Below are 17,666 nucleotides of genomic sequence, written 5' to 3' on the forward strand. Positions count from 1 at the left end.
GGCAAAGCACACTTCGCCCAGTTCCCGCCGGAAATGCAGTCTAGTTATTTTTCCCCGCCTCTAATTTTTGTCAGCCCTAGCCTAGGCCCTTTGAGACAGAGACACCGTTCCAACTTTAAAACGTCCGGTCAGTACCGGTGTAAGATGCTCGCTGAAGATGACGTCAGGTGGGCGGTCGTTCGTCCGCCATATTGGATTGAACAGAAAGCGAAACTAAATTTTCACAGGTCACAAATTTGGTCTGAACGCCACAAAACTTGACGTACATTATCCTTGACCAAGCCTCACAAAAAAAGTTACCAGAAGGATTTTTGATTTTTCGAAAGCGTTTGCCCGTCACAGCAAAACGCGAAATCTCGCGCCAAGTTCAAACAGGAAGTCGCCCATATCTCAGGAACACTGTCACATATCGATACCAAATTTTATATTTGAACTCGACTCCAATGTGAGGGTGCATAAAAAAAAAAAAAAACATTCCAAAAGTTTCCAGCATTTTGCAAACCACCCACCCATATTTGGTAACTATCACCTTCCACATTTGCAGTTGTACTGGTACATCTATCACAATGCCTTCCAAGTATGCACAATGTCTCTGGGCAGCCACAATGTCTCCAGGCAACCTTGCCCAATCATGAAATCCTTGCTCTGCCATGAGATAGTATGGACTTACAAACTGAAATGGTAAGGAGAACATTAGCTATTTATTGCTGACGTAGTACATTAAGTTTGTGATGTTTTGCCTGGTGCGTGAACTCCAAAGGTTGAGTAGAGTAGAACAAAACTAGAAAAGCATTTCCTGAAGGAAATACAGTGCATGAAAATGCAAAAATATGATGTAAAATATCATACAGAGTAAAAACAAACTATATTGGTTGCTAAGTAGATGAGGTTTAATATAGTTGGAATGACTGAACAGTTAAATAGGTGGATACTTTAAATGGTTAAATTATTTAGGTAGATAGTTGACGATAACTGACAGTTGGAATGGCTCTAATGTTTGCAAATATGTTTACAAAGATAATAATGCTAACCATGTGACTTAGCTAACCTAGCTAATCATTTTTAGTAGTTATGCTAACTATGCTAACCATGTTACTTAGCTAACTTAGCTAATCATTTTAGCAGTTTTGCTAAAAATGCTAACAATGTTAGCAATGCTAACTATGCTAACCATGTTACTTAGCTAACTTAGCTAATCATTTTTAGCAGTTTTGTTAAAAATGCTAACAATGTTAGCAATGTTAACATGCTAACTATATTAACCATGCTAACTAGCTACAGTGGGTAGGAGTCATAGTTGATGACAAGTAACAGTTACAATGGCTGAACAGTTAAAAAGTCCAGTAGTTTAAAGGGTTAAATTGTTTAACAGTGAAATATTGTAGTGAGGACTTTTATTTTGAAACAGTTTTTTGGAAGAGGAAGCAGTTGAACAGGATGTGTAGTCTTAATAGGGCCAGTTTGTATGCTTAAAGCCTGAGACTGGCAGTTGATCCAGGTGGCCGGAACACCTGCCATAGGATTCTAATTGCTTAACGGCTCTATTGTGATGTCATCAGCCAATGTTAAGTCTATGGGGAAATTTTGAGTAGTTTTTAATTAATAGTTTAAAAAGTATAAAAGTTACAAAGATGAAAAATACATTGCGAACGGTGAGTGCCAGACCCTACATTTTAATGTGGGTCTGGCTCGTCAGGCTAGGAGGCCGGGGGTCTGGATGCTATATGGGCCATTTTGGACAAGTAGGCCTATAGCTACGGTAGGAAGAAATCGCGCTTCCACGCTGTATCTAGTTGATCATTGATTACTGGGTGTGGGTGGTCATCATTGCAATATATAGCATACTTTAGCGCCGAGGCTATTAGCCCCTTGTTGGACTGTTTTGTTGGTTCCCCTGTAGGCCTATACTTTTTTCCCGGTCTGTGTGCGCTCGTGTGTGTGTGTGTGTGTGCGCGCTCCCTCTCTGTGTCTTATTATGTGTCAGTTCCGATGTGTTTTGATTGGGGGAGATGCCCGGGGGGGAATAGGGGTTCAGATAGGTATTCAGATGTGTCAATCAGAAATTACTAATCATTCCACGCCGTATCTAGTTGATTATTGATTACTGGGTGGTCAACATTGCAATATATAGCATACTATAGCCTATATGTTTTTATTTTGGCCTATGCATAGAGTGTTTGTCTATTTTTTTTCGAAAATTTGATAATGGATAATTGCTGTTTTTTTTTTACATTTTACACCCATGCAGTGCAGTGTGTTGCAATTTCTGTTAATAAAGTTAATAAACATTGCCCTGGTGTACACACCGCATTGTTTAGTTTTTTTTGTTGTTGGTCCGTAACCTCAAATCCCCGTTTTGAGTTGCCGGATCCACCCCGCCTTTGCGCTCCGGCACCTCCCACTTTACAAATTAAGCACTGTGATCAGTTTGTTCAGGGTCCTTTTGTCAGATATTGAAGTGATGCACTAAATTCAGTTCAGCTCCCACTACAGAGCCAGCTTTCCTTACCGGCCTGTCAATTCGCCCCGCATCCTTCTTCTTTGTGCTTCCTCCCCAGCATACCACTGCATAGAAGAGGACGCTGGCAACAACAGACTGGTAGAACATCCTGGGGAGCTTGCTGCACACATTGAAGGACCGCAGCCTCCTCAGGAAGTACAGCCTGTTCTGCCCTTTCTTGTAGAGTGCATCAGTGTTGGCTGACCAGTCCAGTTTATTGTCCAGGTGGAGACCCAGATACTTGTAGGTGCTTACCACCTCCACATTGACCCCATCAATGGGGACTAGCAGAGTGGGCCACCACCATCTCCTTGGTCTTTGAAGTGTTGAGTTGAAGATGATTGAGTTTGCACCATTGCACAAAGTCCTCCACCAGGCTTCTGTACTCCTCCTCCTGCCCGTTCCTGATACACCCCACAATTGCAGTATCGTCAGAAAACTTCTGCATGTGGCATGACTCGGTGTAGTAGCAGAAGTCAGATGTGTACAGGGTGAACAGGACTGGAGAGAGCACAGTTCCCTGTGGCGCTCCGGTGCTGCTGATCACAGTGTCAGAGAGACAGTTCTTCAGTCTGACGAACTGTGGTCGCTCGGTCAGGTAATCTGTAATCCAGGTGAGCGTCCACACCCATCTGCAAGAGCTTGTCTCGCAGTCTAAGGGGTTGGATGGTGTTAAAAGCACTTGAGAAATCAAAGAACATGATTCTCACAGCACTTTTCCCCTTGTCTAGGTGAGAATGTGTCCTGTGTAGAAGATAAGTGATGGCATCGTCCACGCCCACTTTCTCCTGGTATGCAAACTGTGTAACGGGTCTAGTGCATGGCGTACCTGGGGTCTGAGCATACCTAAGACCAGTCGCTCCATTGTTTTCATCACATGTGATGTAAGAGCGACAGGTCTGTAGTCATTAAGCTCACTAGGGTGTGGCTTCTTAGGGACAGGGGTGAGACATGATGTCTTCCACAGTGTTGGAACTTGTCCAAGGTGTAGACTCAAATTGAAGATGTGCTTCAGTGGCTCCCCCAGTTCAGCAGCACAGGCCTTGAGTAGCCTTGGACACAGTCTGTCGGGACCAGCTGCTTTATTGATGTGCAGTTTCTTTAGTTGAGCTCGCACTTGACCTGTTGTGATGATGGGGGGTGTAAGGGGAGGGGAGGGGGATGGGTGCAACATCCATGCACACCTGGTAAGGAATTAATGTGAAATACAAAAAACGCAATCCCAGACATGGTAAGGAACTAATGGATATAGCCGGTCATTCAGAAGCAGTAATTATTTAACCTGATTCTTACTAAGAACCCACTCTAGACTTAACCACCAACTCTGCGAGAACAGGAACGACATGTTAGTAAGAAAGGACATTGTAAATGAAGTTCACAATATCCTAGCTAGTCAATTCTTAATCTCTCTCTGTCTCTCTCTCTCTGTCTTGCTCTCTCTCTCTCTCTCTCTCTCTCTCTCTCTCTCTCTCTATCTCTCGTCTGTCTCTCCCTGCCAGTGAGTGTGTGTCTGTGCTCCGTTGAGTCCCAGTTTGTGACGTCTTTCGATGGCAAACACTTCAGGCTGCCAGGCAAATGCTCTTACATGGCAGCACAGGTGACTGACTAGAATGCTCTGCTCATTTTGTTAAGGTGCTACAATCTCTTTGGTCAAGATTCAAGGCCTAATTTGACAGTAAATAGGAAGCTTGAACTGAACATTGGCTAACATTTAACATGATCTATTCTGTTAGCTGAAGCGACTACATCACGGTTAACCATCACCGAATATTCAATTAAATTCACTTCAATTGAATTAAATTCAAAACACAATTTATTCTCAAGGGGCAATTTACACAGTAAATGTTGTAACAGTAAATACCTTTTGATCCTGTGAGGGAAATTTGGTCTCTGCATTTATCCCAATCCGTGAATTAATGAAACACACTTAGCACAGAGTGAACACACAGTGAGGTGAAGCACACACCCGGCACAGTAAGCTGCCTGCTACAGCGGCGCTCGGAGACCATTGAGGGGTTAGGTGCCTTGCTCAAGGGCACTTCAGCCGTGGATGTGGGCATGGGAGAGCAGTGCCACTTCCGTGTGAACGCTTTTATCGTTATGGTTATAGTTATCGTTATTGTTCTTGGTGTGAATGACCCTTAAGTCCCAGTTACAAAGCCTGGGATAGACCACATTATTCCACTCACACTTAACTCTTTCATAATGATAACGTAAAGGGACTTCTCTGTCCACATAGAAGGCCTTTATAGGGCATTTATCAAGCACTATATAAATTATGGGAATCCTAACCCTAACCCTACGTCACAAATTAATTAATTTAAACACTAAATCCCCTTTTCTTTGTGTTGGTCAGGAGAGCTACATCTTCACCCACTCAAGGGTGATGTTTCAGAATGAACAAATCAGAGAGCTGCATCAAACCGGTAGGGGACACCTTTACATGTAATATAATCCAATTCAACTTTATTTAGCGCATTATTTAACATATGAATATGTATCAACACACTTTACAGAGCTCATGGAGCTTGTACCTATATAGCGTAATGTTTTTGAGCTCATGCAGCTTGTACCTATATAACGTAATGTATATATAGCGTAATGTATATATAGCGTAATATGTATATATAGTGTAATGTATATATAGCTTAATGTATATACATGTATAAAGTAATGTGTATATATAGCGTAATGTATATATAGCGTAATGTTTTTGAGCTTGTGCAGCTTATACCTATATAACGTAATGTGTATATAGCGTAATGTTTTTGAGCTCATGCAGCTTGTACCTATATAACGTAATGTGTATATATAACGTAATGTATATATAGCCTAATGTATACAGTATATAACGTAATGTGTATATATAGCGTAATGTGTATATATAGCGTAATGTTTTTGAGCTCATGCAGTCCTGGCCCTCTCAGGCCTCAGCATACAGGTGCAAATGGCCCCTGAGATCCAGGTCTACGTGTCCTTGCCTAAAGAGCAAAATGGAACCACCACAGGTAAATAATTACCATAATTCGCAGACTTATGTAATTGTTGATACAAGTACAGCAGTTGCTATGATAATCATTATCATAACTTACAATGCCCTCCTTGTTGTTGCTATGATAATCATTATCATAACTTACAATGCCCTCCTTGTTGTTGCTATGGTAATCATTATCATAACTAACAATGCCCTCCTCTTGTTGTTGCTATGGTAATCATTATCATAACTTACAATGCCCTCCTCTTGTTGTTGCTATGGTAATCATTATCGTAACTTACAATGCCTCCTCTTGTTGTTTATCTTGTTGTTCTCTTGTTGGGGTGCCCAATAAATGTGTGTGTCAATAGCATAGCATGAGTGGGATAAATTAGTTACGCCTAATCCTGTCCTTTTTCCAGTTGTGTAGCAGTACCTACTCTACTCTATTCTACTCTACTCTATTCTACTATACTCTATTCTATTCTACTCTATTCTACTCTACTCTATTCTACTCTATTCTACTCTACTCTACTCTACTCTATTCTACTATACTATACCATACTCTACTCTACTCTATTTTACTCTACTCTATTTTATTCACATCTGCATCAACATGGATTGTAGTGCATACTCCATTCAATTCTATTCTATTCTACTGTATTATATTCTATTCACATTTGCATCAACATGGGCAGCAGTGCCTACTCCATTCAATTCTATTATATTCTACTCTACTCTATTATATTCTATTCTACTCTACTCTACTGTATTCTATTCTATTCTATTCACATCTGCATCAGCATGGGCTGCAGTGCCTACTCCATTCCATTCTATTATATCTCTTCTAATGTACTGTGCTACTGTACTCTATTCTATTCACATCTGCATCAGCATGGGCTGTAGTGCCTAATCCGTTGAATTCTATTTCATGTTTCAATTGGTGTGTTCTTCTGCAGAAATATTTGCTGATGAGCACTGTGACCAGCTGAGGGATCCTCATGGGATATTCAGCTTCTGCCACAGTCATGTTCCATACGACCACTATTATCAGGTACACACCATCATGTTCCATACGACCGCTATTATCAGGTACACACCGTCATGTTCCATACAACCACTATTATCAGGTACGCACCGTCATGTTCCATACGACCACTATTATTATCAGGTACGCACAGTCATGTTCCCTTCAACCGCTATAATCAGGTTCCCTACGACCGCTATTATCAGGTACACACAGTCATGTTCCCTACGACCGCTATTATCAGGTACACACGTCAGACATTAAAATCTGGAACATGTAGTATTTTTAAGAATGATCATTGACTGAACGGTGAGAAGGCCAGAAGTTTTTTTAATAATGTTTTATGTATAATCAATGTGTATGTATGTAGTAGTATGTAATAATTTTAATTGTATTATGTTGTGCTGTTTTTAGGCCTGCCTCAGTAAAACATGCCACTGCCAGTAAGTGAGGTCCAGGTGTGTCCACTGAAGAAGTGAGACCCATGACTTCTACTACATCTAGAAACTAGCTGTAACAATATCCTGCCTCTACGACCGCCCAATAGGTAAAATACAATAAGTCGTCGCAGTACCTGCATAAGGGAGCTCTTGAGTGAGAGAGTGAACTGTATTTCCGTTCAAAGTGAGGTCCTTTTGAAAAAGTTTGCTTTAGTTGAGTTTACTTTTCTTATGGGCCTATAGCACCATTACAAGAAAAAAAAGTGAGGTCCGGCCAAACGGTGTTTTCTCTCCCCTTCCCAGCTGTGTTCTGTGACTACTATAACAGGGAGGGTCAATCTAGCTGGCACTATGACCCCTGCGGAAAAGTACCAACCTGTGGAAGAAACTACAACTTCAATGTCAAACTGGAAGGTAATGTTATGGTTATAGCCCAATGAAAAAGAACAATTAAAATCGTATAGTATTTTGGGACCAAATATTATAGTAATTTTATAGGAATACTATAGATAGTATATATTGTATTTTGGGGAATCCATTAGACGTACTATAAGATGAATACAGTATTAGGAGCACTATAGAGGGCAAGGATACTATATAGAACATCATAGAAGTATTATACACTACTATAGAAGCTACATCAGTATCATTTTATGTAGGTGTAGTATGTTTAAAATGTTACCATATTACTTTAACCAAAGCCAGTCCAGTGCATTTGAAGAGTTACAACCTGTTATTTTTGCTGTTGTAGGGATAAATATTCAGCGCCTCCAAATATTTTGTAATTCCTTCGGTCACATTTTTGGAATACCATGTCCTCTGCAGGCTGCTACCCCAGGTGTCCAGCAGAGGCGCCATACTATGAGAACACCAGGAACTGCACCACACAGAAGAACTGCACCTGCCTCTTCAATGGTATAGTCCTAAGACATGGCACTCAAGTGAGCACGCCCAGTGGACACTGGTGAGTCAGCATTTCGTTTTTTTTAATGGGAATAATGTACCGGTAATATGCTTGGATGCCCCTGTTGCTTTAATATTTGCTCTAAGTGGATCAAGTTAAAGCTGGGCTCTCCAAAGTACCTTGAGGCATATTGATATGTACTCACTGAATGTACTTTGCCTGTAGGGTGGAGGGTAAACAATTATATATTTCATCCCTATAAGGGGCCGTTCACACCTAGAACGATAACTTTAAGGGCAAAAAATATTGTTCTAGCTAATATGAACGACAACATCCATACATAAACTATAAGCATAACTACATGAAGAATGATATCATTGAGGATCACTTTCAGAGAGATTTTGAGAACGATAAAAAGCTGGCAGCTAATTAGAATCCATCCAATTTTAGCCATCACATTCATCAACACAAAGATGAATGTTATGTCATAAACAGAGGTGGAAAAAGTACGAAAATATTGTACTCAAGTAAAAGTACCAATACCTTGATGAAACATTACTCGAGTACAAGTTAAAATACCGATCTGAAAATGTACTTAAGTAAAAGTAAAAAGTAGTTCAATTAAAATGTACTTTAAGTAAAAGTTACTTAGTTACTTTTTTTTGGGGGGGGGGTTCCAGAACAACCAGTTTTACCAGAGACTTTCTAATGAGGAGATACAGCACTCAAAAAAATCCTCCATAGTAATGCATGGGGTTAGTCAGTTGTCTACAAATATCACAACCCTTCCGCGGCAAAACGCTGACATGTGAATACATTGAGCCAATCATGTGGTGTGTTGTAAAATACATTGAGCCAATCATGTGGTGTGCTGTGAAGACATCGTGCCAATCATCTGTTGTGATCTCGCTGCTGGAGCAAGATTGGTGTTGTGAAGCCCACGCGACACACGATTTCTGCCGAAATAGATGCAACGATAAGTGCCCAAAAGTGTTGCAATATGGCCGCCGAGTGGAGGTACTTGCCTGAAAAGGACTTTGGTCCTAGCTCGAAGTTGCTGCAGCCAGCTGCTAAGGCAGCCATGTTCATGCTCCCAGTGTGTAGCTGTAGCTGCAGCAACTCGAGCCTAGGTAAAACCGATTGTTTCAGTTTTGTTCATACCGACAGCACTCGGTGACGTTGAGAAATGGAGATCTATGTGAAAAATCACCGGAGTTCTCCTTTAAGTTTGAGCAGTAGTTGATTTTCAAAGTTAGTTGCACTCATCCCAGGCCGCTTTGCAGTGAACAGTAATCCAACTGAAAAGCCCTCACAGGCAGCTGAGGCAGGGAGGCCAATGTTGAGTTGTTTTTTTTATATTTGGAAACAAGCAGAAGGTTCAGCAGATTAAAGGGCGTCGAACTGGGGGGGAGAGTGGGAAGTATAGGGCCCCAATGGAGGAGAGGGCCCATGAAAAGTGGAATACGGGGGGTACAACATTTTCATCAGGCATTAGTAATAACTCAGGTAATCCACACATAAAAAATCCAAACAACTCCATAAGTAGAGTCATGTGTAATGAAGTGGAATAACACAGGGAAAAAGTATTGAACAAGCTAAGAAAAAGCACTAAGGCAAGGAAAGGGAAGGAACGAGCTGGAATCTGTAAGTAGTTAGAGTAGTTATCCTTTCTATCTGTGCAAATGAATATAAGCTGGGTTAGTACATATTGATGAGCTATAAAAGGTTTTTTCATTACCAAGGTGTCACACAAGAAACATTTCATGATGGATAAAAGCAAAAAAGCTTTTCCAAGACCTTGCAACCTTATTGTTGCAAAACATATCAATGAAACTGGTTACAGATGCATTTCAAAACTTCAGAATCTTCAGTAAGCAGCATGGGGAGCCATTATCTGCAAGTGGAAGAAACATCACTGCCATGCAGGATCTCCTCGCAATATTTCTGACCAGGGAGTCAGAAGGATAGTCAATTCCAAAAGCCAAAGGACCACTGAGTAAGCTCCAGAAAGACTTGAAGGCAGCCAATTCAATTAAATTCAATTAAACAGTTCTGAAGTAACTAAAGATCAAGATTCACAAGAGGGACCCTGGAATCTGTTTAGAACAATGGGCCAAAATCACACCTGATACTGTGACTAATACGCTTTGTCATACAGGAAATGTCTTGAAGCTGTCTTTACAAACAAAGGCTTTTCCACAAAGTATTGAAGAAATTTCAGTAGCACGCTCAGTAGTTTTTTTTCCTGTGTCATTCCATTTTAATACACATAACTCTTATGTTTGGATTTTTATAATGCGGTGTTAATATAATGTGTGGTGAAAATTTCGAATAGACTCACTGGAAATTTAAGCTAATTACTGAAAAAAAAAAATATATATATATGTCCACCATATATTTATTTTACCTGAATATTTTAACTTCCAAATTAAATGTCAAAATGAATGTCAGACGAAATTTAAAGTTTGACTGACTGGATTTTGTATACAAAAAACATAGTGAAAACTGTCTAAGGTCACTCTCCCTTGCTAAAGAGCTAAATGGTTTAGTCCTGCTGCACCATTCATAAGGTAGTCTATCTTTTGTTTATTTAGTTGAGCATCTCTAGTAGTGGACCGCTAATTGTTGTGCTGCTGGTGCAATGTTTTTCCAAGAAAGCCAAGTCAGGTTACTAAAAAGAGAGACATCAAAATGAGGGGAAACAACTGCTAATAAACTTCTTTCCAAAGAAAGGTGAGCACAAACGTCAAAACACAAAATCCCATGGTGTTTGCTTGAATATCACAGCTATCATTAGTGCTAAAACGAACTGAGACAACCCATTGAAATAGCGGAAAATACACTTTCATAGGTTAGGCTACACATGTAATCTGATGCATCTCGTGATCCAGCTCCAGCTCCATCTCCATCCCTTTCAGAAAGACTGCATGGCGCCAGCTTGATGTCCTGTTGTAGGCTACATGCTGATCATTATCACTAGGCTAGTGGTTTAGGGGTGCTTATTTCTTTTCTCTCCCTTTCTGTTTTTGTTAGTCTTAACTTTTTTTTTTACTCAAGTAACGGATGGGATTTTTTATGTAGCGAAGTACAATACTTCACTCAAAATGTAATCAAGTAAAATTTAAAATACCGATTTTATAAACTACTTAAAAAATACAAAATACACAGAAAAACTACTCAATACAGTAACGTGAGTAAATGTATTTCGTTACTTTCCACCTCTGGTCATAAAGAGGCTTTTCTTATTGTTAGTCAGTGTGGATGCTTTTATTGTTATGGTTATAGCTATCGTTGTAGTTATCGTTATAGTTATCATTATAGTTGTTGTCCCTGTTGTGAACGGCCCTTAACACCAGAGGGAGTGGGGTTTTCCTCACACACTCTGTTTATTTGTTTGTTTCAGCACATGGACAGATGGAACCATGGACTATGGTAAGTTCTATCCTCTTGAAATATACATTTGAAATTGAACATTAGCCAATATAATAACCATGTGCGATTTAGCTATTAGTTGTATTTCAATCTACATGAGGAACAATTTTTATCTCATTTCAGAGCCAGATCCTACAACAACACCACCAACAACACCCACAACAACCACAACCACAGAACCACCAACTACAACAGAAACAACAATATCAACCACAGAACCACCAACTACAACAGAAACAACAACCACAGCCACAGAACCACCAGCTACAACACAAATAACAATCTCAACGACAGAACCATCAACCACAACCACAGAACCACCAACTACAACAGAAACAACAACCACAACCACAGAACCTCCAACTACAACAAAAACAACAATCTCAACCACAGAACCACTAACTACAACAGAAACAACAACCACATCCACAGAACCACCAACACCAACTACAATATCAATAAGAACCTTAACCACAGAACCACCAACTACAACAGGAACAACGATCTCAACCACAGAACCACCAACTACAACAGAAACTGTGGAACCATCAACAGCTACTACAATATTTTTTTGTAATTCACATTTTTTTATTTTCAAACATAGTGCAAAATAACAGTTACACTCTAGGTATTTAAACCAATACTGTAATACATTATATCAAGTACATCCTTACACACTACATTATCACACAACAACAACAACAAAAACAAACAAACAAAAAAAACATACACAACATAGCCGCACAGCAGGTTCTCTCTCTTCCCCCTCTCCCCCAACACACACCATAATACACAATATCACACATTATCATATACATCAATTGTTATCACAACTTATTTTCTACTGATCCCCATCTTTAATATATGTCAGGAAACTACCCCACATAGCAGAGAACTTTGACACTGAGTCTCTCACTTTAGCAAGCATTAGTTTGTAAGAGGCAGTACTTGCCATGAGCTCAATCCAGTCCTTGTAAGAAGGTGTACTTATACTTTTCCATTTCCTTAGAATAACCTTAGCTGCATTAAGGAAGCCTGCAAGAGCTAGCCCAAACTGTGCCTTGAGTCCAGTTGTTAGCACTGTTTGATCACCAAGCAGGCATAGCCTAGGTGAACTTGGCAAGGGCTGCTCCAGCCACTCCTCCATAGCTCCAATCACTTGAGCCCAAAAAAGGGGAGATCAGTTGACAGTCCCACATGAGATGTAGAAAAGTACCCACATTTCCAGCATTTGTCGCTTTTAATTAAACCAAGTTTCTTAAGTCTAACAGGTGTTTCTTAAGTCTAATATCTCTCACTGGCCAACCCATGTTATGCACAATATTATCCCAAACCTCTTGTTCCAACTCAAGACCTAAGTCCTTCTGCCATAATAACCTCAGATTCTCACTTTTACCATAAAGAGCATTAGCAGCCATTTTATAAAAAACAGAGGATGACTGCACCATCTTAGGCAGCTTCAAGAAACTCTGCAGGACACTTTCAGCTTGTCCTGTATTATAACCCATAGATAACACACAGCTGCGTAACTAAAGATATTTCCAAAAATCCCCTTTATCATTTACATTATATTTTCCTTTAAGCCCTTGAACTGAATTGAGCACTCCCTCCTCAAAAAGATCAGCAATTGTGGCAATACCCTTATCATACCATGTTTTCCAGAAAACTGGTCTCTTCCCAATCTTAATTACAGGGTTTTCCCATACAGAAGAGTAAGTCTGCTTGTATTGAGACAAGCCAAGCATTTTGTGGACTTTGTTCCATACATCCCTTGAGTGCTGAAATATAGGATTAGCTAGTTGGGCATTTGGTAGTTTTTGAGACAAAGCGTCTATATATCTAAATGGAAAGGTCAGAGACCTCTCTATTTCCAACCACCCCAATTTTGACACGCTCTGCGTCCAATGGTTACACAATCTGAACACTTCAAAAGATATATGATACAGCTCTATATTTGGCAAAGCCAGTCCACCCCTTTCCCTTGAAGTAAACAGCTTATTCAAACTGATCCTGGGCTTCCTCCCATCCCACAAATACTCTCTGACTATACCATTGTACTGCCTAATCAATGAATCAGGAATAGACAGAGGAATCATCATGGAAATATAATTAATCTTTGAGGAGACCATCATTTTAACTGTATTTATTTTACCCCATAGAGATAGATTTATAATTTTCCACTTGTCAAAGTTGGTCTTGATATTCTGAAGGACTGGGTTCATATTAATTTGTACCAATGCCTGGAAATCTGTGGTTAACCTTATGCCCAAATATTTCATTCCTGATGGTATCCAAGTAAATGGAAATGCCCCAATATCAGAATTTGAGCAACTACTAGAAACAGGCATTACTTCTGATTTCTGCCAATTAATTTTGTAGCCTGAAATTCTTGAGAAGCTTTCAATGATATCCATAACCCCTGGAATAGAGGAGGCTGGCTCCGCCAACATCAATAATATGTCGTCCGCATATAGAAACATCTTATGCATTTGACCCCCTGCCCTCACTCCCTTAATTCTTGGATCATTTCTTATAGCAACTGCCAACGGTTCCACAAATAGGGTAAATAATAGTGGGGATACTGGGTCCCCCTGCCTTGTGCCTCTTCCTAAATTAAAGAAAGGGGACATGATGCCATTTGTAAGAACAGCTGCCGCGGTGCTGAATACAAAACCTTTACCCATTTGATAAATCCTTCCCCAAAGCCAAAGGCCTCTAGTGTATGTATCAAATATCCCCACTCTACTCTATCAAATGCCTTCATTGCGTCAAGAGAAAAAGCAGCAACAGGCACATTTTTCTCACGGTTTAACCACATAATATGCAATAGGCGCCTAAGGTTGTCTGCAGAAGATCTACCTTTAATGAATCCAACCTGGTCCTCATTGATGACTCTTGGTAAAACTTTCTCCAGTCTCATTGCCAGTATCTTAGACAAAATTTTACAATCCATGTTCTCCAAGCTAATTGGCCTATAACTACTTGGTTCATATGGGTCCTTATCTTTTTTGAGTAGTACAGTTATTACTGCATCATTGAAAGTAGGAGGGAGCCCCTCATATATGCTTTTGAAGCTTCCAATACACTTGAAAGCTTCTCTGTTGACCCCACATTCTGATAAAAAAAAATCTTAAGGTGAATGCCCATAGATGCCTTAAGTGTGGGGTCCTGAATAACGGACGTATTTAGTCTCCATCTGCTTTCGGTTGGCTTACTTGATTGAAATTGTACAATCAACTCTACTGGAGCATGGTCAGACAAAGCTATGGCTCCAATCTTACAATCAGCTACAACATCAGTAATTTTTCTTGAAACTAAAAAATAGTCTATCCTTGAGTATGATTTATATGCATGTGTGAAAAAAAGTATATTCTTTTTCTCTAGGATTGACCACCCTCCATATATCTATCAGACCATGGTCTTTCATCATCAGTTGTATAGCTAATCTATCTCTTGACACAGATTTATGATGCGTAGTTCGATCTAAATGGGCATCTTGTATTTGATTGAAGTCACCTGCCATCACTATCTGAGCCTCTTCAAGTTCCCCAATACTCTTATTAACTATATGAAAAAAGTCACTATCATCTTTGTTTGGAGCATACAGATTACAAATATTAATTTTCACTCCATCAATGGCAGCATGAATACAAATCATCCTACCCTCATCATCTTTCTTCTGATTAAGCAGGACTAAGTTTATTTTTTTGTGCACCAGTATTGCCACTCCATTCTTCTTACTACTGTATGAGCTATGAAATACCTGCCCTACCCAATCACGTTTGAGCTTATCCGCTTCTTTACCCTCCATATGAGTCAACCCTGAATCAAAGCAATATCTGCTTGATGGGACTTCAGATAGCTTAACCACTTCTTTCTTTTTACAGGATTCTGGGAACCATTTATATTCCACGTTATGAATTTGATCAATTTAGCCATTAGGTAATGCTTCTATCATTTGAATGTGTGCCCATAGAAGAGGAGAACACCCATCTACAACCTTCACTGTGCAAGCTACAAAACACCTAATCCTAATAAACACAACAAAACAATCATGAACACTCAGAACAAACCCTGAGACCCCCCACCCAGGTTTAACAAAAAAGAAGAAATATCCCCACCCACACATGGTCCGTAAGGCGCAAAAACCAGATGCCTCCAAACTCCACCCCACCCCCCTTACTTAATACTTGTTACCCCTGATTTACACATTTGCAAATACCACCACTCTTAGTAGGCCTGCTTCAATTTTGTCCCAACATTTCTAATGACAGGCTATCCCATGCTGTTATTATAGCTATATAAACAGGAGCATAAAATCAAATGAAAACAAACTAAATGAAAACCCCATTGGACCTGTAAGCCTATCAAATAGGCTACTCACAGTATTTTCTTATGCAGCCAGCTGTCTTGTGCAACATTTACCAATTTGCTTGCTTTAGTCCAAATAATGAACTCCAAATAAAATCCAAGGCTCAAAGTAGGTCTACACCAAAACAGTTTAAAATGCTCCTCAATCCTCGGAACCATGCAGCCCAGCTCCATAATCCAAAAGTTATCTCACGCCAGCATTCTTCCTAGTTCTACTCAGCGTCGTCCACAGGTCGCGCTCTCGCTTCACTCAACAGCTCCAATGCTCCTCGGGGGTCTGTAAAGCTCACCTTTTCTCCCTTCCATGTAAAACGAAGGACTGCTGGGAATGCCAAAGTGAAACGGACATTCAACTTATGTAATTTCTTTCTGACTTCGGTAAACTGCTTTCTTTTATCAGAGACCTCCTTGGTCATGTCAGGAAAGACAGAAATGTTGGAGTCGTCCCATTGGATCCCCTCACCGACGCGAGCCTTTGCCTTCACTGCTGCCATGACGCGTTCTTTCTCCAAAAAACTCTGAAAGCGAGCGATGACCGGGCGAGGTGGCATAGCCTATTTAGTGCTGGTAATTCGGAAGAGGCTTGGTGCACCATTTGAAGCTCAGAGTCGGACACGTCCACTCCTTATCCCTTATGAAACTCGTAGTGGTACTCCCGCATTCAATAGTTAATTTAGTGAAATTCTAGAGTCTATCGATTTATTTCGGGGGGTTTCATGGAGCAGCTCCCTTACACGTTAGGGTTGCCACCTGTCCAGGATTTTCCTGATTGTCCAGGAAAATAAAAATAAAAATCCTGGACACTGAATGTCCTGGATTTTTGTACATGATGCGCAAAATGTGTATTTCAGTTTAATTGAAGCGTGCCTACGTCCATAAACGTATGCACAGCCATTGGCTCTACAAAAATGACGTAGCATAACATGGGTGGTGGTGGTTGGGGGCACGCACCGTGGAGGTTCATTAGAAATGGTAAGGTGGAGACAGAGAGTGTGTGGGACAAGGAGAGACAGAGAAAGGAAAGTTTATTCGACATAAGCAAAAAGCAGAACCTAATTATGTATTCCCCCTTTTTTCTCAATACTGCCCCCAGGTGTCCACAACTAAAAACTAGAAATTGTCATTCTTACTAATTTTAGCTATACAATTGTCGCTTAGAATGACGGTTTTTATCTTGGGTTAGATGTGCGAAAGGCGCCGTTGCTTACAAACAAAAAGGTCGATTGGATGGTCAAAATGTCCAGGATTTTTGTCAGACACAGGTGGCAACCCTATTACACGTCCATCTCGTTTCACGATCCCACGTGACTCCAGCTACTACAATATTGACAACAGTAGAACCTACAACAGAACACACAACTTCAACTAAGTCTACAATTCCTACAACTGAACAAACAACAACCCCACTTACAACCCCACTAACAGGCCCTCCTTTTACAGTAAGAACAGGACCCACCACAAGAGGACCCACAAGAACAACTCCTCAAGTGATAGAAACTACACCATCTACAAGTAATTAGCCTAGAAATCTAGACGCACCCTAGCGGCGGCAAATTAATTTGCTCAGCCTGTACGTCTAGTATCAAACCATAGGGATTTCTATTGGCTGACGCCGTGGACTTCATCCAACCACAGCGCTCTATTTTGTTAGAGAGTCTTAGGCGGGCTTAACAGGATAACGACAGTCCTGATTCCTGACTGATTTATTGATTTATTACTTGATTATTAGTTTACTTTTCGTAACATGGAAAAACAAGTTGTTTTCTTCAATAAAAGTATTGAAATGCTCTACCGAAACTTCAAATCGTCTGTGCATCTGAGTGTAGCGTGCACATGACGGGGATGGAGAGAGAGAGGGGTAGTGCGTTTGTGGCTGTTCAAGACAGAGAGCATCCTGATTGGCCTGTTTCATGTTCAGTTCAGTATAGGAACAGGAGCGTCATGGCAGAGGCAGAGTGGCCCGCAAAAAGGAACCATTTCACATCAGACTACACGAAAGTGTAGGCCTACCTTTGTCT

The 17,666-nt window shown here is 40.4% G+C and overlaps 1 protein-coding gene across 1 annotated transcript; it reads left to right on the plus strand.

Annotated features, from left to right (window-relative positions):
- Positions 1-4,558: 4,558 nt before the first annotated feature.
- LOC125310326 (mucin-2-like) lies at positions 4,559-12,747 on the plus strand. Its single transcript, XM_048267625.1, has 9 exons — positions 4,559-4,603; positions 4,857-4,926; positions 5,413-5,508; positions 6,434-6,566; positions 6,916-6,944; positions 7,245-7,355; positions 7,767-7,905; positions 11,249-11,277; positions 11,401-12,747. Exons 1-9 carry the CDS (start codon positions 4,559-4,561, stop codon positions 11,889-11,891), a joined length of 1,143 nt encoding a protein of 380 aa, XP_048123582.1. The 3' UTR covers positions 11,892-12,747.
- The last annotated feature ends 4,919 nt before the right edge of the window (positions 12,748-17,666 follow it).

This window comes from Alosa alosa, chromosome 17, assembly GCF_017589495.1.
Source record: "Alosa alosa isolate M-15738 ecotype Scorff River chromosome 17, AALO_Geno_1.1, whole genome shotgun sequence".
Taxonomy (NCBI): Eukaryota; Metazoa; Chordata; class Actinopteri; order Clupeiformes; family Clupeidae; genus Alosa; species Alosa alosa.